The 26,997-nt window shown below is 43.8% G+C and overlaps 1 protein-coding gene across 1 annotated transcript in view; it reads left to right on the forward strand.

The window, feature by feature from the left end:
* The window catches only part of SVEP1 (sushi, von Willebrand factor type A, EGF and pentraxin domain containing 1), a 136,967-nt gene that overhangs the window by 82,489 nt on the left and 27,481 nt on the right, over nucleotides 1-26,997 (forward strand). The window contains exons 28-40 of the mRNA XM_068422904.1: nucleotides 157-281; nucleotides 5,840-5,963; nucleotides 6,488-6,658; nucleotides 8,783-8,956; nucleotides 11,938-12,057; nucleotides 12,909-13,085; nucleotides 13,871-13,955; nucleotides 14,259-14,450; nucleotides 16,455-16,622; nucleotides 18,546-19,218; nucleotides 20,566-23,345; nucleotides 24,627-24,852; nucleotides 25,963-26,118. Coding sequence (XP_068279005.1) covers nucleotides 157-281; nucleotides 5,840-5,963; nucleotides 6,488-6,658; nucleotides 8,783-8,956; nucleotides 11,938-12,057; nucleotides 12,909-13,085; nucleotides 13,871-13,955; nucleotides 14,259-14,450; nucleotides 16,455-16,622; nucleotides 18,546-19,218; nucleotides 20,566-23,345; nucleotides 24,627-24,852; nucleotides 25,963-26,118 — 5,171 coding nt within the window. The remainder of the gene's footprint in view (nucleotides 1-156; nucleotides 282-5,839; nucleotides 5,964-6,487; nucleotides 6,659-8,782; nucleotides 8,957-11,937; nucleotides 12,058-12,908; nucleotides 13,086-13,870; nucleotides 13,956-14,258; nucleotides 14,451-16,454; nucleotides 16,623-18,545; nucleotides 19,219-20,565; nucleotides 23,346-24,626; nucleotides 24,853-25,962; nucleotides 26,119-26,997) is intronic.

The raw sequence follows: 26,997 nt of genomic DNA on the forward strand, positions 1-26,997 counted from the left end.
TGCTGTAAAAATCTGTTGAAGGTGGCTGGTCTCCTGCACTACAAAGTCTTAGTGACATGGGGCAGCAAAAGTTTTGCTTAGTTTTTAATCTTCCTATGGGGATCCCTGCTGTAAGGCTTTGTTTCCTATCCCTGTTCTAATTATCTCTGAGTTTAGGTGGTGGTGCACTTGTACTGGGTCAAGAGCAAGATCTGAAAGGAGAAGGATTCAACCCAGCTGAATCGTTTGTGGGCTCTATCAGCCAGCTCAACATTTGGGACCATGTGCTGTCTCCACAGCAGGTAAGTCCTTACTGCAGTGTTTGAGCACAGGGCTCTGAGCATAAGATGAACATTTGAAAAGGCATTCAAAGTTAGCATATTGAATAGACCTCTGTTCCCACAGAATTCAGTGGGGACCAGATGAAGCTCTGTTTTAGGGTAATAACCTTAGCATAGTAAGTAGGGTAGCTTTAGCAGAGCTAGATATGGTAAAAACAACACTGAAGTCATCTTCTATTTTGACTAAGCCTTTCTGTATTGTGTAGAATCATAGAATGGTTTGGGTTGGAAGGGACCTCAAAAATCATCTAGTTCCTACCCCCCTGCCATGGGCAGGGACACCTTCCACTAGACCAGGTTGCTCAAAGCCTCATTCAACCTGGCCTTAAACATTGCCAGGGAAGGGACATCCACAGCTTCTCTGGGCAACCTGTTCCAGTGTCTCACCACCCTCGCAAGAAAGAATTTCTTCCTAATATCTAATCTAAATCTACGCTCTTTCAGTTTAAAACCGTTCTGCCTCGTCCTGTTACTACACATCCTTGTAAAAAGTCCCTCTCCAGCTTTGCTGTAGGCCCCCTTCAGGTACTGGAAGGCTGCTAGAAGGTGTCCCCAGAGCCTTCTCTTCTTCAGCCTGAACAACCCCAACTCTCTCAGCGTGTCTTCATAGGAGAGGTGCTCCAACCCTCTGATCATCTTCATGGCTCTCCTCTGGACTCGCTCCAACAGCTCCATGTCCTCCTTATGTTGGGGGCCCCAGAGCTGGACGCAGTACTGGAGGTGGGGTCTCATGAGAGCAGAGTAGAGGGCAGAATCACTTCCCTAGACCTGCTGGCCACGCTTCTTTTGATGCAGCCCAGGATGCAGTTGGCCTTCTGGGCTGCAACCGCACGTTGCCGGCTCATGTTGAGCTTCTCACCAAGCATCACCCCCAAGTCCTTCTCCTCAGGCTGCTCTCAATCCATTCTCCACCCAGCCTGTATTTGTGCTTGGGATTGCCCCGACCCACGTGCAGGACCTTGCACTTGGCCTTGTTGAATTTCATGAGGTTTGCACAGGCCCACCTCTCAAGCCTGTCAAGGTCCCTCTGGATGGCATCACTTCCCTCCAGTGTGTTGACCACACCACACAGCGTGGTGTCGTCTGCAGACTTGCTGAGAGCGTCCTCAATCCCACTGTCCATGTCGCCAACAAAGATGTTAAACAGGACTGGTCCCAATACCAACCCCTGAGGAACGCCACTCGTCAGTGGTCTCCACTTGAACATCGAGCCGTTGACCATAACTCTCCTTGTTGGCTCCTCTGTCACTTGGAGGAGGAAGTTATCACCCACACATTCCAGGAACCTCCTGGATTGCTTATGCCCTGCTGTGTTGTCTCTCCAACAGATATCAGGGTGGTTGAAGTCCCCCATGAGGACCAGGGCCTGTGAACATGAGGCTACTCCTGTCTCTCTATAGAGGGCCTCATCCACTCGGTCTTCCTGGTCAGGTGGCCTGTAGCAGACGCCCACTATAATGTAGTTATATAATGTAGTCCCAGGCAGGGACTGGTCCCTGCCCTCTCTTTAATCCTGACCCATAAGCTCTCTGTCGGCTCCTCCTCCATCGCCAGGCAGAGCTTCATGCACTCCAGCTGGTCATTGATGTAGAGGGTGGCACCCCCACCTCGTCTCCCCTGCCTGTCCTTCCTAAAGAGTCTGTATCCCTCCATTCCAATGCTTCAGTCCTTGGAGCAGTCCCACCAGGGATGCCAATAAGATCGTAGACCTGCAGGCATGCGCTCATCTCTACTCCTCTTGTTTATTCCCCGTGCTACATGAATTTGCAGAGAGGCGTGTCAATTGGGCCCCCCGATGAAGCTGACTTGATGGCTGCAAAGATTTAGCTTTGAAAGAGATACGAAGGCATACACAAAAGCTATCAGTCCTGTCAGAAGAGGGAGGAAAACCCAGTGAAACGATCTCGGGGCTTGTTTTACAGGTTACAGTTCCCTCATCCTGCTGTGTAAAGGCACTGATAAAACTTCAGAGGGGAGGCATCAGAATTTCTGTCAATGCATTAGACGCTATGAAAAATCTGAGCTATATAGTCCCAGGAAAAGTCGGAATGGGCAGCATAACTGAATAGTAAGCTACTTTTATTCAGGTACCAAAAATAAAGGTTTGGCACTGAACTTTCAGAAAGTTAAAAATTAGTGTAGATCAAAAGATGTCTCCAAGGACAGTGATCCCACAACTTCTCTGGGAGACAAGCTTCAGTGCCCAGTTCTACTTAGTGTGAAAATTTTTTCTTTATATCTACTTGGGACCTCCCATTTCAGTTTATGACTACTGTTCCTGTCTGCCAGCATGCACTGCTGTGAAGAGCCTGACTCTGTACTTGATTACCTCCTCATAGCTACTGGGGGCTGCTGTTAGGTGTCCACAGACCTGTCTCTGCTCCAGGCTGAACCAGCCTTGGTCCCACAGCCCCTTCTCACAGGGCAAATGCTCCAGCCTGTCACCTTTTTGATGCCCTCCCCTGAACTTTCTCCAGCTTGTCAATGTCTTTCTTGTACTGAGAAGCCCGAAATGGAATGCAATACTCCAGATGTGGTCTAATAAGTATTGAGAAGAGGGAATAATCCCTTCCTTGGTTTCCTGGTTGTGACCGTATTCACACAGCCAAGGATGCTGTTGTTCCTCGTTATTGCCAGTGTGCACAGCTGGCCAATACTCAGCTCACCGCCTGACAGAGCTCCTAGATCCTTTTCCACAGAGCTGCTCCCTCTCCAGGCTTTCCCTAGCCTGTATCATGCAGAGGTTTTTCCTTCCCATTTGTTCTTGTTGAATTTCATGAAGTCTCTGTTGGCCCATTCCTCCAGCCTGTCAAGGTCCCTATGGATGCCGCTCTGTCCTTAGGCATGCTGACTGGGCCTCCCAGTTTGATATGATCTGCAAACCTGTGCTCCATCACCACTTCCTGGTCGTTAGTATTTCAATCCTGAAGGTCAGAAATGGTGAAATTGTTGGTAACACTTGAACAGCAAGGAGTGATGTTCAAAGTTATAGGCATTTCTTGTGGGAAGAGTATTTGGTTTAAAAGATTATGCTCTTCTCCTGTTTGGTTTTTTTTTTTAAGGTTTTACCACTACTTGGTGGTTTATCACTGTTTGTTATTCATGATCCAAATAAGAAATAATAAAATGAACAGAAAATAGAAGTAAAGCAGAATCTTTGCTTCCAACAGCCAAATGCCTCCTGTGCTTCTTTCTCTTTTTCTTTGCTACTTTGGCTTTCTGCTATATTCAGAACTGACCAGCAATCTGCTGCTGTTCTTGGCTTTTGGGGTCACCAGTTGTTGAGTTGCCAAGTCAAATCTTGAAGTTTTTGTTCACTAGCAGTTCTGAAGCTGGTAAGTATGCATGTGATTTTACAGGACACGCTGGTGAAGAGGTTAAGTGCGATTTTCTGAGTCTTCCTCAGTAGTCACCTGTCTTTAATGACAGGCTTGATTAAATTCTCATTTTAAAGCTCGGACAAGTAAGCGTCCTGTAAAATTTTTACCTCATTAGTTTCAGAGCTTAGGATGGTAAATCACTATCGTTATCTGTTATTACCAGTTTTGTTGTGGCCAGCTGGAACTATTCAGTAAGTCTTATCTTAGGAAATTCTCAGACATAAAGGAAAGTAGGGTAACAGAATATGTTGCCCAGTGAATGATGTAAAGGCGAAGTCCCCTCTTTAGGATTTTTCTTTGTGTACTTTAGTTGCTCATCTACTTGCACATTGATTTTGTGTAGGTAAACCAACAGTCTGGTTGTTTTGTTGCTGAGTAGACAGCAGTAGAAATATGAGTTGTCTGTATGGGACTGTGACGTCCTTTCCAGCCCTCCATTCTCCATCATATGGCTTGGAAGGGCTGATTCTCAAACGTGCCTTTCCCATACTGGAAATTTTTCCCTGCAGATTCCTTGCAGTTTGTTTGCAGCCCTTGGCCTAAGCAGTTTCCATCAGCACGTACCATTGAATTGAGATCTTTGAAATGGCCTCAGAATAAGCAGAGCAGGTTGCTCTCTTCTCCAGCTAAGCTGGCTCTAGAAGAGTCTGATCCTCCTCACTGGAGTTCAGGGTAGGGGGAGTGTGAGAATAATTCAGTCTGAGGTTCATGGTGTACCTTCCTTTCTCACAAAGTCAGACAGTGTAGCACATTATTCTTAGTAGTTGATTTCATCCACTGGGGACTTGACAGAAGCCAGTCACCCTTCTGAGAAAGGCAGTATCCCAGCTAACTGGGCACGCCTGTTCTTTCTAACAAGCTAGCTGTGCCCTGAAGCCATGCAGCCTGTATTGTATGGGTAGGCTGGCTGTGCTGAGATGTACACAGCCCACTGGGCTGCTCATCTTTGCTCTTCGTAATTCATTTTTTCATGCTGCTGAAGGAAACATTCCTTTCTCCCTGCCAGGGAATTACTGGAATGACCCTCCAGCACGGAAGAGCCAAAGAGTAGGAAGTAGTCTCAGTATCCTAATTACTAACATGTTCTCTTAATTGAATAACCATCTTTTCTCCATAGACCACTTCCCTCTCTGATATCTTCAAAGAAGAGGAAATCCTTAATTATCCCTTTACTGTGCATTTATCCTCCTCAGGGCACATATGTTTTTTTCAGCAGTTCCATGGCTGAGATATGATTGCATCTGCCCTGAGTGGGAGAAATGTAATGGGGAGTACTGTGCCAATAATGCACCTCAGTCCCAGTCACCCTCTGGGACTATGTTTCCTTTCTGTTCCTGGAGTTACAGTGAATAAAGGCAATGCAGAGTGAATTCAAAGCCCTGGTCTTTCGTCTGCAGTTTTAAAACACTTTAATGTAGCAGAAATCTCCTTGAGCATCCAATCGAACTAGACGGCTTTCTTTTTTACAAGTGTTGGGGTCGGGACATCTGAGCTCCTTACAGGCAACCACTATGGAATATTTATGTGACATGCCACCATTAAGGGTGTTTCTGCATATTCTTACTATTGCACATAACTTACACTGAGGTCTGAATAGCTTAAAAGTGCCTAGTGCATTGAATTCACAGAACTCTTGTCCTGGAAACAACAAATTGCTTTATTAAACTGCTCCTTTTTGGGTTTCTATTCCTTAAACATGGTGCAGTGTTAGCAGAGTTTGAGGAATGCAGATCTTCAACATTACGTTCCTTTTGGCTACTATCTGACATTTTTCTGCAAATTCATCTGTTTTTCTCTTCAGTTTGCATTCCCATATCTGCCTTTTTCTGTGACATAAATACATTTTTCTTTCACAGTAACAAATGCAATTGTGTGTCAAGAACTGTGTTTTATACTTTGCTTGTATTACAAGTATTCCTTCAGGTATTGCCTCAGTACATGCCTGTCCACAGCTAACTGGCTTATAAGTACAGAATAACAAGTAGTTCCCCCAGAAGCCTCTTGTACTAGAAAGCATGAACATCTCTTATTCAATTATCTGTTCTAGTGTTGCATGCAGACTTGAAAAGAATATTTTTTTTACATTCTTTTCCTACATGGTCCTTAAACAGCACCTAATCAACTGTTTTAAATCCATAGGTAAAATCTCTGGCTACATCCTGTCCAGAAGAACTCCAAAAAGGAAATGTACTAGCCTGGCCAGATTTCCTGCCAGGAGTTGTTGGAAGAGTGAAGATAGATTACAAGAGTATATTTTGTGCTGGTTAGAACTTTATTTCCTAGAACCCCTTTTTTCTGAACAATATTATAAGACTCTTTTATGAGGTCAAATATGCTCGCTTGCAGCCTTTGCCCTACTAACCTTGAATTTATTTTGATAATTTGACAGTTAGAACATTCAGTCCTTCATTCTCCGAATTCCGGGGTTTTGTAACAAAAGTTCATTGGAATCTCTGACAGAGTTTTATTGCTTCCGGAATTGAGATGGGGAAAGACTGAAGATGGTGTTGGGTCAGAAAGAAATTTTGCTTGTCTTTTATTCTGAAAACAATTGGATGGTATTAAAATACCTGCTGCCTCCTCACCTCTTCTCCTACACATTTCTTTTTTGATGTTATATGTGGATGATTCTTAAAACCCTTTGAACCCAAGCAGAATGTAGCATACATAACACTTCCAAAGCTTTCTCCTGGTTGAACTTATACAGGATCAAGCAATCAGATAACAAATTTACTTGTTTCAGCACATAGCTGTATCTCTTACTGTATGCATATATTTTGTCCACAGACTGTCCGTCTTTGCAAGGATCCATACCACATCTGCGGGCCTCTTCTGCTGATTTAAAGCCAGGGTCAAAAGTGAGCCTTTCCTGTGACCCAGGCTTCCAGATAGTGGGAAACTCTGTTCAACACTGCCTTAACTTGGGACAGTGGACACGGCCTTTTCCCCGCTGTGAAAGTGAGTTTTCTCAGTGAGCTGGCAGTATTAGGAAACCCTAGCTTTTGTTTGGACCCTATCACTATTCATGGCCTGTTTATCCCTGCAGCTATGATGCACTTGAATCCATCCATGTTACAACATATACATATATGCCTAAAACTAAACTCATGTTTTACGGAGCAGGAACTACACCACAAATGGATTCTGCCACCTTTTTCAGTCAGCTTTCTAATGCCCATGGCAGAAATGAGTCTATTTGGATCAGCAATCTGATACTCCAGACTTTCCTCCCAAGGGGCACCAGGAGTGTGGAAGATGCACAGGAAAAGCTAGAATATCTCTGTGATTTTTAAGTGTCACTGAGAACGTCTGGCTTGAAGTAAAAGCCTTGACATTACTATGTTATAGAGTAATTTCTTTAAAGGCAGCAGATATTTCTGTCCAGACTTAGAAGTGCTCCAAGACTTACAGGATTTCTTCTAAGAAACTGGGCTGTATATTTACAGGTTGCCAAGGTTCTTTGATTCCTGCTTTCCTGCTCCTGCCTTCTCCTTTCGTTTGATTCTTCTCTGCTGTGACAGCACATGTGACTGCAGTTGCGTGTGTTGGAGCTGACTGTATTTTTCATTTCAGCAGAATAGTAAATCAGCTCCAGAAGTATGATTCCAAAATTGATCAATAGTTTGGGGAAAATCATGAAATTTGTTAAAAATACCTTAAAAATAGTTTGATCTAGATTTGATGCAATTTTTATGTCTTCCTCTTTATTCAGTTGTTCATAGCACAAATCCAGGATCTGTCTCTTCTGCCTAAAGAATAGTATGCATGGGAGGATTTACCCAAAAGCAAGTTGTGCTGGGCAGAGTGTAAGTTTTCTGGCAGAGATAGCTTTGGTCTTTCTTGGTGTGTTATCAGTGACAAGCCACCAGAATCCTGTTAGGGTTGTCATCTGATTTCTCTGTATTGGGCCAGGCCGTTTTACCTGTTGAGCACAGAGCTCAGACAGAACAGGGTTGACCTGCCACAAACATGCTGAGTGAACGAGGGCCAGACTCACCCACTGGCCTTTCTCAGCCTATTCCACAATACCCAATGAATGAAAATGGGTTGAAGATAGGTATTTCCTGCATAAAGACCTACAGGGTTTACAGTGGAAGGTGTGGTACAGAGAAGGTTCTTCTACTGAGTCTGGCTCATTGTAATCACTGCCTTCACCCACCAGGATCTTTTTCCTCTTCCTGCTACCAAAGACCCTCAAAATCACAAGTCCCCATCCCCTGACAGCCTGTCTTTGTTACAGGCTCTTCAGTTCTATCCCTCTACAGCAAGTACTTGGCTTCCATTACCATGGGCTCTAAACACGTCACCGTGTCTTACTGTATGATCTTTGCAACCAGCTGGGGAGAAAGGAGTTGCTACAATCCGTGTAGTTACAAAGATGAACTGTGTAGCTGTTGGAATAAGTTCATGTCATCTTGATTGAAATGAAATGTACAGAAGCAGGTCTGCTCAAATAAATAGCAGCCTCCAGCAGGCAGGTACAGTGTTGCCTTCTGCTGGCACTGCTGGGATCAGAAGGGCTTATTTACTGTAGTCAAAGTCAAAGTGATGCCCAAGGTTGTATGTGAGGTCAGTTCCAATCTCTCCATCGTTAATGCACTCCCTGGCCTCAGACCAGTACTGTAACCTCTTAGCAGTTATCTGTTAGCCATTTTGCAATGTTCAAACACAGTAACATTGAGCTTGTTTTTCAGTGAAGGGAAATAACAGGAACCTCCATGGAGGCAAACTTACTTTTCTATTTTCCTTAAAACTCACCAAGCTTTGATTATCAGGGGAAGTGTCCTATGACTCAAGGGCATCTGCTCAAATCTTAGTCACAAATGTCCCCTCCAGAGCTAGCAGAATAGCAGGAGCTAGAGACTCCTGCTCAGTCTCTGGTTGAAAGTGTCCACAAAACAAGACCCTCCAACAGACCTGGCATCAGTTAGCTACCTCAGAAAACATCTTGGCCCTCTTGCGGACGGGATTCCACAGTTGGAGAGAAAAAAACTCCAGTGGTGGCTCTCATGTGGAATTATTCTGAAGTTGATCTGTGTTTGCGCTGCTAATGTCCATGCCCTTTTTTTACTCATGTTGCAGGAATCAGCTGTGGAGTGCCTCCACCTTTAGAAAATGGATTTTATTCAGCTGAGGACTTTTTTGCTGGCAGTACCATTACGTACCACTGCAACAACGGCTACTATTTGTTGGGCGACTCCAGGATGTTGTGCCTGGACAGCGGGAGCTGGAACAGCATTTCACCATCTTGCCTTGGTGAGATGTGCCATACATGTGGCTGAGTGGGCTGGTGATCTTGCACTTCTCCTGTGCCTTTGAGTTTGGGTGGGATTTCATTCTGAAATTGTGAAGGCTGAGCAGAGACTCGGAATCACACTCCGAAATATTCACATTTCTGAAATACCGTGCTCAGCATTATGTGAAACCAAAACTACATTCTGGTGCCTTTCTCTGTGAGTGCTCTTGTATGCCCTACACCCTATACTTCGTAAGCCTGCATTGCACGCCCAGCCTCTCTCCTTCCAGGTTCATTTAGCCCTGGAGTCCTTGCATTCTCTGCTTCTAACCTGTGCATTTCCCTCTGCTTCAGCACGGTGTCAGTGTCCCATACTCGCTGACCAAGTTCTTTTAGATGTTCCACGCACAGAGGTTGTCATGTTTAATATCAAATTTACTTATTTGAAGATAGTTGATGCTGTCCAGGATTTCTGATTTAGCAGAGTGATACAAAATACACTGCATAACACGATACAAATAAATGTAAGTAACACTTAGCAAAATATCGCAATTGCAATACACAGTTCAATCACAATATCAATGTGTTTCCCGTTACCAGTCTCTATAATACGCTCACCATCATGACCCCAGGCATCCCCAGTAGCCAGCAATGAATGTGGGTTGAATCCAGCTCAAGCCCATTGCTAGTTGTCTGGTTTCTATATGCTATGTTGGCCTGAGCCACGTATTCAGTTCCCCCCCATGCTGGTCTGGCTAACTCTTGTAATGAACTCAGGGAGAAGCATTTACATCACTAGTTGATCCACTCAACTAGTGATAGCTGTTTACCTAAAACAAAGGGCACCTTCCTGTGCCCTTGTGTTGAATCAGCTTCTTTGTAACAGCAGTGGTCAGTCACATCTTGCGTTATTCCCTGAGCTTCATGGGCAGATCACCTTTGCTCATCTCCTCTGAGCCTTCTTCCATTGTGAGGGTTTATTGGTCAGTCACACACGCCTGTCAGCAAGCAGCTGCAGCATTGAGAGGGCTGGGAATGCACTTATGGACACAGTTCACATAGTTGCCACACCATAACTTACTTCCTGGTCAGCTGGGTCTGATGTACCAGGTGCAGCTGCAGGAGCTGAAAGGTGAGACAGACCAGCATTGTCCTGTGTACGGAGGACTGAGTGTGACTGTTCTTGTAGGGCCATGTCTCCAGCAGATCCCTGCTGGGAATCCACTAGCTAGCTGTACTTGGATTGCTGCTGTCTTAGTCATGCCTACCATGGGAGTTGTGCGGTAAATACCTGGTAAGATTTGTGTGTGATTTGACTCTTAATTTTATGTAGGTATAACACATAATTTTTTTAGTCAAGATGAGCAAAAGAAAAGCCAACAGTATTTTAGTTCTGCCAAAATTCACTTTGGAGTAGGATCTGTCTAGTTTCATAGCATCCTACCTACTGGGACTCCTTCAGAACCTCCAAACAGACCGTCTAGTCTGATGTTCCTCTCTTCTCTTTTCTCCTTTGTACTTTATACTAAGGCCTAAAGATAAGCAGACTCAGCAGATGCTTCAAGCCTGTCCAGATAGTTAGACGTCCGTGCAGTATGAAGCATGATGTTGAGAAGGAAAAGCCCTGTGCCCCACCTTCCAGCTTGCCTTGTCTCTCATAAAGCAAAGCAGACTAGGGGGAAAATGAAAACAAGAGTGGCTTTGGCACCCTGATGCACCCTTCACCTTTCTGATTCACACTCCAGGCAGGTGCTAACAAAGCCTGGTACACCTATGCCCTGGGGCATTCCTTTTGCTCTGATATGGATCTGATTCATAGTGTGCTTCCAGTCTTCCTTGCCTTACAAGACATTACAGGAGGAGCAGTCATTCCAGTTGCTGTGGTAGCACTTTGCATTCTCCTGATGCTTGTGTAATTGGCAGCTGTTTTGATTTTAATGTGCAGTTTTCATCCTGCATGTCAGAAAGAAACTCCTTTTCAGAACATTGTTGGGTTCTTTACATGCTGGCCAGACTCATTCAGCAGTGAAGAATAAACACAACAATTCAGTAAATTTTATTGCTTTTTTAACCAAGTTGCTTCTTTGCCTGGAAATGGGCAAAGAACTCCAGCTATATATCTGCATGGTATACCTAGTTCAGCAGCTGTCCTGTAGCAAGGCTTTTAAACGAAGAATTGTTCTGTGTATCTCTAACAGTTTGGTTTATATAAGGAATAATCCCTGATGCCAGCATTTTTCAATTAGATACTTTGAAATTGACCCTTTTCAATTTTTGAGTCATTGTTTACATACCAAGAACACTTCTGTACAGTCAGGATTTGAAAGCTGATATGAAGTATCCTGGAGTGAGGATTTTTTTTGCTGTACAGTACCAAGCCACATGGAGCATAAATCATCATTTGGTATTTCTAGGCACTACTCTCATATAAATAGTTAATTATAATAAGTAATATATTTTGAACTCATTTTAACTTTTCTGGCAACTGCAGGCATTTTTCATTCCTAGTCTAATATAATTCTCTCCAGCAAAGATGGGTCTCTAATCATATTTTATGTTCAGAGTGTTCCCCCTCTCGGCTAAGCTTTCCTGTCTTACAGGTGGGAAGTTTGAGATATAGAGGATTTCCCAAGCAAGTGTTTAATGCAGAAGTCCTCCCTCATAACGTCTGTCCAAACTAGTAGTAACAGCACATGAGTTACGATGTCTGTTCTTCTAGGAAAGTAGATACTTTTTGTGGAAGTATTGACAGAAATTTAATGGGATTTGTCTCTGGTTTTCTCAGTGTTTCACATTATTGGATAGTAAGTTATATAGAAAGCATAAATATTACTTTAAATATTTTTACTAGTGTATCAAAAATGTGATTGAAGTAAGAGTGATTTTTAACTATAATAATTAAAGCAATTCCTTTTGACAGGTAGTGGGATGGAAATTTAAAGCAGATACTTATTACAAGTACAACCATAGAGACATCTTTTTTTGTGCTTCTTTTTTGTAGATGTTGATGAATGCGCTGTTGGATCAGACTGTGATGAGCATGCATCTTGTCTCAACACAAATGGATCCTATGTTTGCACTTGCATCCCTCCTTACACAGGAGATGGTAAAAAATGTGCAGGTATGGGAAAGAAAAACATCAGGCTAGCCTTTCCAAGGTTCTGTATAGGCCAGTATCCTGCCTGCCACTCTGGAAGACAGTTGCTAGTAATTGATATCTGGGGACGGACAGGGCAGGCATGCTCTTTGCTAGTAATTGATATCTGGGGACGGACAGGGCAGGCATGCTCTCATCTCCAGGTCACTTTGGCCTGAATGGGGCTGTGATGAAGTGTATCCTTTTGTTTCCTGAGAACTCACCTCTCCCCATGGAGACAGCTGTCATTGGGATTCTGCTCCGAGACATACACACATGCAAAATCCTCTTGCACATGGAGCACCTGTGCTGAAGACCTGGGAAGGCCAAATGCCACAATGTGACACTTCTCAGAGCAGAGCTGTGCAGTGAAGAAGTATTTGAATACAGGCATCTGGGTAGGGCTTGAGCTGCCTGTGGAAACCTTAAGCAAGGTAACTTTGCATGAAGATGACAAGACAGTGGCATAGGTTGGGATAAAAGGTAGCTGAGCTGATTTCATATTCAGGGCTGGACATGCTGGAATGGGCTTTCCCTCCCAGAGGGAAAAATGACTGCGAGATGTGTTTGCTTCTGACAATGAATGCAAACTCAGTTACAGAGGGCTCTTCCATATCGAGATTAGCTTGCATGAGTCTTCAGTGCCTGTCACTTACGTAGAGAAGAGAGAAAAGCTGGTAAGGCTGTAAACTGCTTATGAGTGTTTTCCGCATGCTCTGCCTTCCTACTTTCAGAAAATTCCCAAGGATATCTTCTGCATATCCCAAGGATATCTATCTTGTTTATAAAACCTGGTACTTAGTTATGTTATTGATAGTTTCTCTCTTCCTCCTCAGAACCAGTGAAGTGCCGTAATCCAGGAAATCCAGAGCACGGCCATTTGTATGGGGACACTTACAGTGTTGGCAGTGATGTAACATTTTCCTGTGAAGAAGGGTTTCAGCTGACAGGAGTCACTAAACTTACATGCACGGAGTCTGGAGAGTGGAGCCACCCCATACCATATTGTGAAGGTGTGGTTCCTGGGGAGAATGCATATTGTAATGTGTGTAGTTAGAGAGACGGAAGGAGGAAGGTAGTGGTGTAGAGCCTTTAGAGACCAGAGCAGCTAATGAAACCCTGTCCGAGCAGACCTGGGTCTCAGTGTTGAAGTGTCGGTTGTCTTAAGAGATGTAAGCACCAGTTGAAGCTTTTCCAACAGTTGTCATATTCATAGTGGTACTCTCTTATGTGGATTCTCCGAAGTGTCAAAGGTATAGACTCATCGCATTTTAATGCAAGCATTAAAAGTGTCTTTCTTCTCCACCCAGCCTCCTGTTTTTAAGGAACTTGTGGGAACTTAATGTCTTAAAGATCATTAACTGTGTTTCAGTGGATAAAAAGCAACCAGAGAGGACAGGCTGGTGCATGTACATATACATAGTATAATTGCAGAAATTATTTCTTCAGAAAACCAGAACTATTGGAGTGAAGCAACAGGGTAAAATGAAGGGGTGACAAAGACAATGTCAAAAAAACAACTACTTTGTCCATAGGAAGGGGTGGATATAGAGTCCTCTTGACAGTCAAGCGTGTGGTTTGTGGAACAGTTCCAACTACCTATTTCCACGTAGTCCAATTTAAGGTGAAGTCAGATAAAGAGCTCTAAATGTCTGTTATAGCTTAGTCAAGAACCCAGTGTTACCTAGGGCTTTACAGGTCTTCAAACCTATTTAGAGAAAACAAAGCAAATCATGATTTTCTGTTCTTTTTTTATTTGTGTTGTATCAACCTCTCTTGTGATCCTGTCTTTTTAAAGCTATATCCTGTGGTGGTCCAGTTATTCCAGAGAACAGTGCCATTTTGGGCTCAAATTTTACATACCACAGTAAAGTGGTGTACAGGTAGGAATGCAGTATGTTTGAAGTGCTATATTAATAACTTTGAGAATCTGGCAACAAATGAGAGTATGGCTGAACTGAGAGAGTGGTTGAAACGAAGGAGAGGAGCAAGATGGGATTAAAGTAATGGAAAAACATTTATAGCTGTGGCTGTTAACTAGCAGAGCTGAGTACTCCAGTACTACCTCTGTGCCCTGCAGAGAAAGATGGTGTATGCAGGTGTGGATGAAGAGAGAAAAGGGATGGCTGATTACATTGTGAATAAAAGGCTCTGGATTTGACGGCACTTCTTTTCTTCTAACTCAGATGCAATGATGGATACAACTTAGTGGGTGAAAAGGAAATTCTGTGCCTTGCTAGTGGCGTTTGGAATTATCCTCCCCCCTCCTGTGAAATGGTGACTTGTCCTAGCCCACAGAATATCAGCAATGGAAAATACACACTCACTGGCACAACCTACCTTTCCTCTGCATCATACACCTGTGACAATGGATACAGGTAAATGCAGGAATGTTCCTGAGCCAAATGAAGGCACCATGCTTGCTAGAAGGTCTAACTTACGTCTGAAAGAGACAAAGCTGGGATCATTGCTCAGAAAGATAAAATACTAAAACAGAATTTGAAAAGACTGCTTTATATATTCAAGGAACTTTCTGTGTTTCATTCTAAACTGGAGCAGTTCAAGAAGGTCATTCAGGATTTGCTGTATATATATATATATGCAGTCATTTAATTGTACCATCAAGCTCAAAGATATATTTTGAATAGTCAGAAAAATAGTTGTCATTATTTTTAAAAGTTCTCATTTGTCTTCAAAGATGAACATATCCCTACAGCTTTAGTGCATACCCAATATTATTTTTGCTATTGTTTTACAATGCCTCTGGTGAAAGAACCTTCTAGAAGTTACAAATTTACTCCTTGAACTCTTTGTAGTAGTTATTTATTCTAGGCTTTTATTCTGGTTTACATTTGTAAGCAGTTATATTGGAAACACATTTTTTAATGTGCTGCAATTAAAAATTAATACAATAATGCTATATCCAAGGATGTGGCTTTAAGTGCAGGTTTCTGCCTGTCCTGATATCTTCTTGTACCTCTAGCAGTTTTACTCTGACATAAGCAGTCTCATATGCACTTGTTTAGGTCTGAATTTTTTTTCTGTATTTTCCTGCTGCAAGCATTCCCTTGTCCAGATGCAGACAGGTAGGTGAGGTGTGCTCATTTGGTGAATGTTTTAATTGTATTGATACAAATGGATACCTCAGCTGCAGTCCAATGTAGTGTTAAGTTGCAGATCCACAGTGTGGGCTTATCTGTACCCCACTAAACCAGGCAGTGCTTTTACCACTGTCAGTGAGTTTTTTGACCATGGACTTACTTAGGACATACCGGCAGCAAATACCAGAGCAGTTGTGATTCTTTTCCTTTACCTCTCTAGCACAGCTTGGTGAGAGAAGTCCTCTCTCCTGTGGTCACCATTCCAGGGGAAGGCCTCCTAAACAGTGTCCCTCTTATGCATTATTTCTGGAACTAAGTGTGAACCCAGTCTCTTCCTTCAAGCACCTCTTATGTGCTTTTTGTCTTAAACATAACGCCACAGGTAGGCAGAGTCCACTACCCTGACAAGGGCCTGTGCCATATCTGTAAGGGCTTTGCAGGTCAGTTGTATTCTCTTCCATTAACCCCTGAGCTCATTTCAGTCAACTAAACATGGGGTTTTAATACTATTTGAGACTAAATTGTAGGAAATCAGACACACCTCTGCAGGGTTCTCAGCTATGACATGGGACCTACTGGGAATCCATAGGCAGGTGTGTTAGCAAATGGAGGCCAGGGGTTCACCCAGGGCACCTCAGGGTGGTGTTGAATACCTCTGTTGAGTAACACCTTTTGTACCAATGCATTGCTGTTTCTTCAGCTAAGGAAACCAAAAAATGCCATCAACTTGCAATGTATGTGGCCATTCACTCAAGCAAAATCCTTTATCTCCTGAAGGAACTGAATGCCTTTTTGTAAACAAACCTGAACTGGAACATTTCCTTCAGTTTTCTGAGTGAAGATAGTGTTTAAGTCCTTGAGTGAATCAGGTCTCAGACTGAGGCCTCATTGCAAGTCTCAAGACTGGTGTGGTGTTGATGGCATACAAGTAAATCTTTAAGCTTAAATAAACATTTAAGCACACCATGACTTTCTTTTGGGGCTCAAAGATACAGCAAAGTTACAGCTGAAGTTATGTGTGAGTCTGCACAGTGCATTGAGGCCCCACATGATGTCCATCAGCTTTCTCTTCAAAATAATCTGAAGAGCAGCTTTTTTGACAGCATCAGCAGTGCTTTTTCATGAACAGAGGGTGAGATTCTAGCCTCTTCTGAAGTCAGTGAGAGACTCCCCTTGGTTTCACTGGGGCCAGGAAGTCAGTGAGAAGCAAAGCACCTCTTTCCCTCTCTGTTCCTCACCTGGACTGAAATGGCAGCCTTAATAATGATCTTTGTGTCTCAGCCTTCAGGGACCTTCTGTACTTGTCTGTGCATCTTCAGGGAACTGGAACAGCACACCTCCAGCTTGCAACGTTGTCTCTTGTGGATCCCCTCCTGCCATCAAAGATGCGGTCATCGATGGAGATAACTTTACTTTTGGAAACACAGTCTCTTACACGTGTAAGGAAGGGTACGTAGATTAGCACTACTGGACCAATAGTCAGGATGAGTAAAACTGGTGAACTGCTTCACAAGTCCTTTATGACTAAAAATGACTAATCCATTTTTAATGTTTCTGTCTTAACTCTCTGGAAATTAAATGTGATGGAGATATTTTTGTGGGCTGTCAAGTTAGTAAGGGACACATAGGCATTTCTTAAAGTAGTTTCATGGCAGATAAATACACTCTGGAAGAGGAGAATGGAGAGGAGTCATGGGGAATGACAGACCAATTCAACAGGAAGCCCTCTCCCTTGGAGCTACTACAGAACTAGTACTTCTGTGGTAAACTCAAGGCCCTGATCATAAAGAATTCCCTATGTCCCTTCAGGCTATAAGCAAGCTGTTTGGTGTGTTTTGAGAACTGTCTGTTCTAGTGTTCTAAATTCTGCTTCCTTAAAACTCTGACTCCTCAATAATTGAGGTGCATTATTTTTCTTTGATTTTTGTCTACTCAGTGCAGTGACCTTTTCAGACCATATTTCATCAAAGATGAGGCTCCATTTTTACGACGTTGAGCATGAATGTAATGCTGGACTCTAATCCTGCAAGAACCTTTGCACGTGCTTATCTTTACAGCCCGTGAGCAGTCCCATTGCATTTCTTGAGACTGTTCTGTCTGGAAGGCAGAGCAGGTATGCAGAGATTTTGCCAGGTCAGGCACTAAGTGGCTGGAGGATTTTCTGCTCCTTCTTGGTGTAAAAAGGTAGATTGATAAGCCAGCATTTTTCTTGTAAACTGGCTTTGCAATATTATTTGAAACTTAATTGAAGCAAAGCATCCTTATTCTGTTTTCTTGGCTGTATTATGATTTTAAAAGCTGCTTCTCCTTCCTGTGCAAGCATTTTAAATGGGATAGTATAGCAGCATTTAAAGAGGGTCAGAGCTGTCTGTGACAATGAATAGAGTGGATCATACTAAACATTGGCACATAATAGGCTCTCTTTCTGGAGTCGAGTCATGAGGCTTTGAAAACAAATCCTGCAAACAAGGCAAAGCACTTTTACAGATGTTGCCATCAAACCCTGAACAACCAGTTTCCAGCCTGCAACTGGAAGGAGTCACTGGGAACTTTGCAGTAGTTATTGTTTCTTTGCTTTCTGTGAGAGCACACCACAGAGACTTCAAAACTGAGCTAGAAGATAGTCACAGGTACTGTGACTATAACGTTGCGTGTTTAACCAGCCGGATTTTAAGTGAGGTGATGAGCAGCATGGAGTATTGCCTGTCACTTCATCCTAGAGATAGGTTAAAAAAATACAACTACATTCATAGTAATAATGTGGTAGAATTTCATTGTAAAAGGTGATTTTTTTTTCTACTCAACATTAATTTTATTGGCTTTTTATAACAATCTTTACAGTGGTTTTTCAGGAAGAATTTGTTACAAAATTGCCATGTGCATTACTGGCAAGAGCCTCTCTGGGCAACTCACTAAGGAGTTTCTCATTGCTTGCAAGTGTGAAAATAGATTGATAGGGCTGATACAGGCACCCAAAAGGCCTTTTGGGCTTTTCATCTTTCTCCTCTATTCAGTTCTGCTAAAGGGGAAGAATTTCTCTGTGGGATAGTTTCTTTGAGGATTGTATGGACTGTCGCAGCACGATACGAGGTTTGCTGTAGTGGTTTCAACCAACATGGAAGCTCAGGAATGGTCATCAAAGGGACAGATGAGAGAGAAGCAATATACACAAGGTGTGCTAGAATATCCCCTCACCTATCGACATGGAGGCTTTAAGATTTTCCTTTTGAAGTTGATCATAGCTCTTGTAAAGGATCCTATTCTTCCAGGGTGCTAGCAAGCAAACTTGTACTGCAGGGACTTCAGGAAACTGTAGGTAGCGTTTGACAATGCTTGTCTTTTTGACTTCCTATGTGGTTTCCTTATCCACAGTTACACGTTAGTTGGCCCTGCAGCCATAGAGTGCTTAGCCAGCGGCGAGTGGAGTGTGAGCCACCAGCAGTGCCTGGCAGTATCCTGTGATGAACCACCCCATGTGGAAAATGCATCACCAGAGAGTGGCCACCGCCTCTTTGGCGATATAGCTTATTACTTCTGCTTGGATGGCTACAGCCTGGCTGATAACTCTCAGCTGCTTTGCAATGCAGAAGGGAAGTGGGTGCCTCCAGAGGGCAGGGAGATGCCCCACTGCATAGCTGATTTCTGTGAAAAGCCATCCACCGTCTCATACAGCATTCTGGAGTCCATTAGTAAAGCCAGGTTTGCAGCTGGCTCCGTTGTGAGCTTCAAGTGCATGGAAGGCTTTGTTCTGAACACTTCAGCCAAGATCGAGTGCCTTCGAGGGGGCCAGTGGAATCCTTCTCCTTTGAGCATCCAGTGCATCCCTGTTCGCTGCGGAGAGCCTCCCCACATTAGCAATGGCTACGCCAGTGGGGCCAACTACAGCTTCGGAGCAGTGGTGGCTTACAGCTGCAACAAGGGGTTCTACATCAAGGGAGAGAAGAAGCGGACCTGTGAGGCCACTGGCAACTGGAGTGGCAGTTTGCCCACATGCCACCCAGTGTCCTGTGGAGAACCACCGCAGCTTGAGAATGGCTTTATTAAGGTACAGAATGAGTTTTCTCATCTGCCTGGTACCATAGCAAACTGAATATGTCTTCACAATTGCCACTGTTGGGGTTTTCTTCTGTTTTGCAATGCTGTTAAAATTGAGGAAGGACCTGACTGGATGGAATAAGCAAAGGGATGAACAGGTGGATTTGCAGCAGAATCGTGTCTGAAAAACATGGGCACTTCCATGGGATTTCCTATCTTAAAGTGGGTTTTCAGTTAGGTGACTCAAGATGGCATATGACAATCAGTTGGTTTCCTTAATGTTTTACTCTTCATTTGTTTGGTCCATGGCTGGCTTTCCAGTGCCATCTGGAGACATTTGAAGTAGTGTTGCGAGTTCACAAGCCTTGCTCTTTTCACTGCTATGAAAAAAATCTGATTTGCAATAGATAAATCACCTTGGGATAATTTCTCTTCTTTCAATGCAAGCACACTTCTTTACTGAAGTCAGAACTTTCCTTATCAAATTACATGGTAACAATGCCTGAAGTTAAAAATCTCCTTGCAGCAACCCAAACCTGTAGCAACTACTTAACCTGTGTTGTGCTTTGACGCAGTGGTAAGGAAGATCAAAAACACTATTGTAAAGATTTAACTTTGAATTTTTAAGACATTTTTCTTCTGAACATCGCCCCTCCTTCCTTAAATCTAGCCAAATCCTTAAATCTAGCTAAAAACTGGTGGGGAGGGTTGCATCCAAGTTCCTACATGGGCTTCCAGCAGTAATAGCAACAATTTCTGTTCAGACTCCCACACAGATACATCCTCTAACTAATGCATATCACTCTGTGTTGCCTTCCTTAGGTAGGATCACTCCTCCAGATATTCCTTCCATTCAGAGACATTTTTTAATACCTCAGTCAGAGATCAGCCTGCAGCTTTGAGGGGCTCCTCAGCTGCCTGCTCAAGACCCTGCAGCTGCTTATCTGGCACATTTAAACATCTCCTAGTAGTAGTACATCTGAAGGCTCCAGCCTTGAATACACCTGTAAGCTAAAAAACCATACCAACAATAGGACATTTCATGGCAGCTTCTCCTGACCCATTTCTTTTCTGTCTTCCTATCTGCACATCTTTTGGCCTCATGGGTCAGGAAGGAGGAAAGCAGAGGAAATGTTTTCTAGCTTTTACCTTTTAAGCCTTGAATTTTCTCTCTTATTTTGATGGTGCTTTCAGATTTCCTGACAGCTGAGTGAATCATTTGAGGCAAGACATTCTGTGTCAGGTGTTTGCATTCATTCCTTTGCAGACAGCCTTTACTGCTGTTTGGGTTCAGCTACAAGCTAGACCAAGAGAACGCAAGAAATTAAATTAGCTTTCCATCTTATCTGTTTTGCAGGAAACAACTGGACGCTTCTTTGAGAACCAGGCAAATTACCAGTGTGAGGCTGGCTACCAGTTGGTTGGGAGCTCAGTGTTTATCTGCCAAGCCAATCGGCAATGGTACAGTGAATCCCCTCCTTACTGTGTTCCCCTCAGCTGTGGAAAACCCCCACCCATCCAACATGGCTACTCCAAGGGAGAAACTTTTGATATGGGCTCCAAAGTTGAGTTTTTCTGTGATGAAGGCTATGAGCTGACTGGAGATGTTTATTGGACATGTCAGAAGTCTGGGAAATGGAGCAAAAAGCAAAGCCCGAAGTGTGTGCCAACAAAATGTCCAGAACCACCCTTGGCGGAAAACCAGCTGGTCTTGAGGGAAGTGACTTACCAAGTTGGTGTTGTACAGTTCTCCTGCAAGGAGGGTTATGTTTTGCATGGCTCCTCTGTACTGAAATGCTTGCCCTCACAACAGTGGAATGATTCCTTTCCCTTCTGCAAGGTTGTACAGTGTCCTGCACCTCCATACATCCCCTTTGGTGACCCCTTGACTTCATCCCTTCATTTTGGTAGCACTGTGAAATACATTTGCGTGGATGGATTTTTACTGAAGGGTGAGTCTACCATCAGATGCCAGGCTGATGGCTCATGGAGCTTGCCTTTGCCAGAATGTATTCCTGTGGAGTGCCCCCAACCAGAAGAAATTCAGAATGGCATTGTTGATGTGCAGGGCCTCACCTTTCTTAGCACGGCCCTCTATACATGTAAACCAGGCTTCGAACTGGTAGGGAACACAACTGTCCTCTGTGGAGAAGATGGACAGTGGCTTGGAGGAAGACCAGCTTGCAAACCTATTCAATGCTCAAGACCTAAGAAGATCCTCAATGGCAAATACTCATTCACAAACTTCCATTATGGGCAGACTGTTAGGTATTTCTGTGACAGAGGTTTCCAGCTCCAAGGGGAAGAAACACTGAGATGCCTAGAGACAGGGGAGTGGAGTACAGCGGTTCCCTCCTGCAAAGCCATAAACTGCCAGCCCCCTCAGCCCATCGAGAATGGCTTTGTGGAGGGTGCAGATTATAGCTATGGGGCCATGGTCATTTACAGCTGTGTGCCAGGCTTCCAGCTGTCTGGACTTGCCATGCAGATCTGTGAAGAATCAGGCTGGTCTAGCTCCACACCAACCTGCCTCCCAACAGACTGTGGCCTGCCTCCTCACATTGACTTTGGGGAGTACGTGCAGGTGAGACACGGGGAAAGACGTTCTGACCAGGAGAGCGTTACGGAGAGTCCCTCCCTTTCGCATATGTTACTGGCTGATAATTTGAAAGATTTCAAAAGTTCCTTGAAGGAGGACAGTGCAATGCAGCTCACCACTTTCTTATTTGGAACTATCATTTTATACACATGTTACTCTGGCTACGAGCTAGTGGGAAACCCTGTTCTAGCTTGCCAAGAAGATGGGGCTTGGAATGGCACTGCCCCCACCTGTGTTTCAATAGAGTGTACCTTGCTGTCACCCCCAGAGAACGGTTTTTTACATTTCACTGAGAACACACTTGGTAGCACAGTGCAGTACACGTGTAAGCCAGGGTTCACACTTGTTGGCTCCAACACACGACTATGTTTGCCAAGTCGGCAGTGGAGTAACACTGCTCCATACTGCAAAGTGATAACATGCAACTCACCTACCCAGCTTATGAATGGGAACATAAGAGGGGAAAACTACACATATGGGAGTGTTGTCTACTATGAGTGTGATCCTGGATACCAGTTAAATGGCCCCACAGAGAGGAGATGCCAAGAGAACCAGAAATGGGATGGCAGTGAACCGATTTGCATTCCTGTTTCCTGCAGCCCACCACCAGTTTTGGAGAACGGTCAGGTGACTGGAGAGGAGTACACGTTCCGGAGATCTACAGAGTACAGCTGCAACGAAGGTTTCCTGTTAGATGGGGACAAGAGTAGAGTCTGCCTTGCAAACGGGAGCTGGAGTGGAATCGCTCCAGTTTGCAAAGCTGTGACCTGCCCTGTGCCACTGTCTCTTCCCAATGGGAGAATTAGTGGCTCAGATTTTGGCTTTAAGAAAGAAGTGCACTATCACTGCAATGAAGGATATAGCCTGCAAGGAGTGTCTACTGTTACCTGTCAGAGTGATGGTACCTGGGATGCAGAAGCTCCACATTGTGAGCCAGTCATTTGTGGACCACCTGAAGACATCTCCCATGGCTTTCTGAACGGCTCAGGCTTTACCTATGGTGAATTTGCCCAGTATGTGTGCTTCCCTGGTTATGAGCTGTATGGCAATCCTTTACGGCGATGTTTGTCCAATGGCTCCTGGAGTGGAAGCCTTCCATCTTGCCTACCCTGCCTGTGTCCTACACCACAGGTTCAGAATGGGGTCGTTCTTGGTACAGATTTCAGCTGTGGGAATAGTGCTCAGTTTCAATGCCTGGAGGGCTTCAAACTGCTAGGGCCTTCTGAAGTCACCTGTGAGGCAGCTGGCAAGTGGAGTTCTGGGTTTCCTCGCTGCGGGCACATTTCGTGTGGCTCTCCACCCATCATTCCCAACACATTCATCAATGGGAGCAGCTCTGCAGATGAGAACACCATCATCTATACCTGCTTGACAGGCTTTGTCATGCGGGGGAGTCCGGAACTGATTTGTGTGGAGACTGGTGTCTGGAAGAAGCCATACCCAAGCTGTGAGCTGTTAAGCTGTGGCCCACCACCTTCTGTCCCAAATGCAGAGGTTCTTGGGAACATTTACACCTACGGGAGCAAGGTCCAGTACAGGTAAGAATGCTGCTGTCATGCTGTTTCCATAAAATCTCTGAAGGAATGAAGATGGAAGGTTTATACACCGTCGGTTAGTGCAAGTTTTTAAAAGACCTTGAAGAAAAGTTAAGCCCTACCACATGCTCAGATTGACAAAGCCCATGTTCTCATTACATACAAAATATTATTTAGACCACTTGAAAACTCCAGCAAGGTGTTTCAGCCTGTTGGGCTGCGCTCCTCCACCACCTTTAGTTTCCCATATCCTTTTGCGTTCCTCTTCTCCTCTGAAACACTGGTCTGAACATTCAGGTTTTCTTAGGGAGTGGCAGCAACGGTCAGCAGGGTGTGCAATTTTTCTCCCCTTTTGGCACTATTCTAGCTACTAAGAAGAAAAATTAGCTTTATCCCAGCTGAAACCAGGACACCCATTTACATCTTCCTTGTGCTTCAGGTGCCTGTTTTAATACAGAAGGACTGATCTCCCTCTTGTCCCATTTTCTGTACTGCAACACTGCACTGTGACCAAGTGTTCTCTATGCGAAGTTACTCCTTTGTCAGATGTGAGAGAAAGGGGTTTTTGTTAATTTCCTGAACTGTGCACACTGCGGATCTCTTTTCTCCAAGGTGAGGAATTCCTTGGCACAAGGGGAGATGGTTTTTTGGCAATAAAAGCAAATAATAGTATGGGACAGAACTGGGAGATGACATGTGGATGAATTTAACAGTATCCGTCATTTCCATGCATCTTCAGCAAGGTGAAGGGGGTGGTTGTGTCTGCCTTTCTACAAGTGAACCCACTTGTGCAAGCCAATTGAGTTGCTCTTCATGAAGCACTGTGTGAAACAGAACAAATCAGCCTTAAATGTCTAGGCAAATGGCCTGTGGTCAGCCTAAGTCTTGGTTTGCTCTTGGAAGAAAGTGAGATCATCTTTAGAATTGCTTGGCACTCACACACTGTTTACCTGACGAAAAGCCCTCCTTGCAAATGGAAGGACAGTGCAGGAACTGCATTAAAGCATTCAGTACCCTCCAAGCAGTAAAGCCACCAACTCACTTTCCATGTGGTGTGGCAGCAGCATGAAGCAGCTGGAGATGAGGTCTCAAGCTGCCAGCTCTTGCAACAGAATAAACTAAGTCCAGGCATGCTTCTTGCAGGGTTACCTTGAAATAACAGAGAAATCCAAAGGTGTGCTTATGAACAACTAATGCTGAAAAATTACTGTCTGACTTTGTACTTTATGGGTTAGCTTATCCCTAGCTGTGTCTCTGTGGTCAGGCCTTCATGCTGTGTTGCAGATGCCTGGAAGGCTACACAATGGTGACAGAGGTGGATGTATGCATTTGCCAGGAAGATGGACAGTGGTCTCCTCAAAGTATTTCCTGTTGCCCCAGAAAGTGTCCCCTCCCAGGAAATATCACCCATGTAATTGTACCTGAGGACAACTTCACTGTGAACACAAACATCACTTTGTCATGTGTAGAAGGCTATACTCTGGTGGGAGCAAACACATCTACATGCAAGGTATAGTGTTATTTGCACTGTTTTATTTTGCTGGCTTTGTTGAATTCCAGAGTCCTCCTCATGCCCTCGTTAGCTTTTGGCCCCTAATTGCACACAACAAGAAGATTTAAAGCATGTCCTGCAAAATATAATATGCTTCTTTGTTGCCCAGTAAGAGCAATTATTAGTTTTCCATGTATAGACTTTCAGAACTAGAAATTATTGATTTCTTTCTCCATCAAATACTAACGCTGTCCTTTAGAAAAGCATTCCTTTTATCACATTTCAGGGAATAAATCATGTCCAAGATTTTTAAAAATTATGTCCAAGATTTCTAATATATTTTGAGGATTGTGTGCAGAGATCTTTTTCTCCGGAATAACAGGCAGCATGCATTTTAATGCACTGTGCAGCTGTAAAAACTTGAATCCTCTGTATGTTAAAGAGCAAACGCCCTCATCAGTTCTGCTAGTAACCTCTTGTCGCGTTAGCTGTGGACAACCTTGACTTAAGCTTGTAAATAGACTCTTTAAAGTCAGTAAGTCTGTTCATATGAGAAAAGCTGAGCGTGCATGTTTTTGCAGAATCAGCACTTCATAGAGAAAGGTTTTCACCTTATTTTGCTGTTTCAAAGATCTGTGGAAGTAGGAGTAGGTGTGTTTGCTGAGTGTCTCTTCAGGTATCAGACTTGCCTTAGACAGTCTGTTAAGGCAGCTGAAGCACTTAGTCATGGTGTTAGACATTCATCCAGGAGAGAAGTACAGAACACGGAATCAGGCAGCTGTAGTTTTCATTCTTCTCCTGATGTCCCTGAGCTATTAGGTAATCTTGTACAAGTGAACTTTCTTTTCCAAGCTTCTATTTCCCCATTTACTTTTTGTTCCTTCAGTCTTGTAAGTCTAAGCTGAATGTTCCTGCCAAAGCTGAGCTCCAGTCTATGTTGACATCTTAAAAGTGTCACTTAAATTACTGGGTTTTATTAAGGATTACACAGATAGTATTACATTAACCACATCTGTACACCCGCAGCCATTGGATGATTCTACTATGATTTTCCTATCTTTTTCATTTTGGTATGAATTAAGCACATAAAGTGGTGCCTTTATACTTTTAATTATATTTCTTTTTCAGGAGAGTGGCATTTGGGTGCCACTGTTTTCTGATGACATCTGCATTCCTGTGTCCTGTGGGACCCCAGAGTCTCCAGAGCATGGATTTGTGGTTGGCACTAAATACAATTACAAAGACGTGGTTCTTTATAAATGTGATTCTGGCTATGAATTACAAGTAAGCAAGCTCAAATCTCCAGCACTCTAAACCTTTAGTTGTCATTTTCAGTTCTTATGTGATGACTATGAGAATGTATTATGTCTGGTCCGTATTGATATATTCCCTAACTGCCACAGATGCTGGATATCTGCTGTTGTTGTTATTGTCTGTAGAATGCTCCTGCTATGTCTGGGATAGTCCTTGAATGACTTCAGGGTGTAACTGAAGCAAATTAAAGCATCCTGTTTAGAGATAAATGTTCAGTAGATACCTTTCAGTGTTGGTTGGGTTTTTTTTAACTGAAGTTGTTTCAGCCCTCTACAAACAGAGCATTATATATATGCTTGTGACCATAAATCATGGAAGAGTTAATTTCTCATGTATTGCTCTCTTGAACTGGTTCTCTGGCCAGAGTTAGATTGCATTCTTCCCTCAACTTCATAATGTCCCAAGCATTATGTGTGCTGCATTGTGCCTTTCAGACTCAAAGCTCCTGATAAACTCCACTGCCCTCAGTTCGATGACATTGCTAGATGGTATGAAAGTGGTATCGCTTGTTTTAGTAAGGCAAAGAGATTCCAGTTTGTTCAATGGCACCTTTTTTACCTGGTGGAGAAGGGAACCAAGTTCTTTCCTGTCCATTGCTTTTATTATGAGCTTTGGGCTCTTATCCCCACCTGAGCTCTGGAGCAGCACTGCTGTCCTGTTATCAGGACTCAGGCTAGCCAGTTCAGAGCTGCCTCAGGTGTGTTTTCAAAAGCTGCAGTGAATTCAGAAATGAAAGTATGTTGCTGAGGCACAGCATGGCCCCTGCCATCCCCAGGTGATGGCAGAGTAGGGCACAGTCATGTCCAGAGGCACAGGGTGGTGAGGTGTCTCCAGGACAGAGGCTGGCTC

This window comes from Nyctibius grandis, chromosome Z (assembly GCF_013368605.1).
Source record: "Nyctibius grandis isolate bNycGra1 chromosome Z, bNycGra1.pri, whole genome shotgun sequence".
Lineage (NCBI taxonomy): Eukaryota > Metazoa > Chordata > Aves > Nyctibiiformes > Nyctibiidae > Nyctibius > Nyctibius grandis.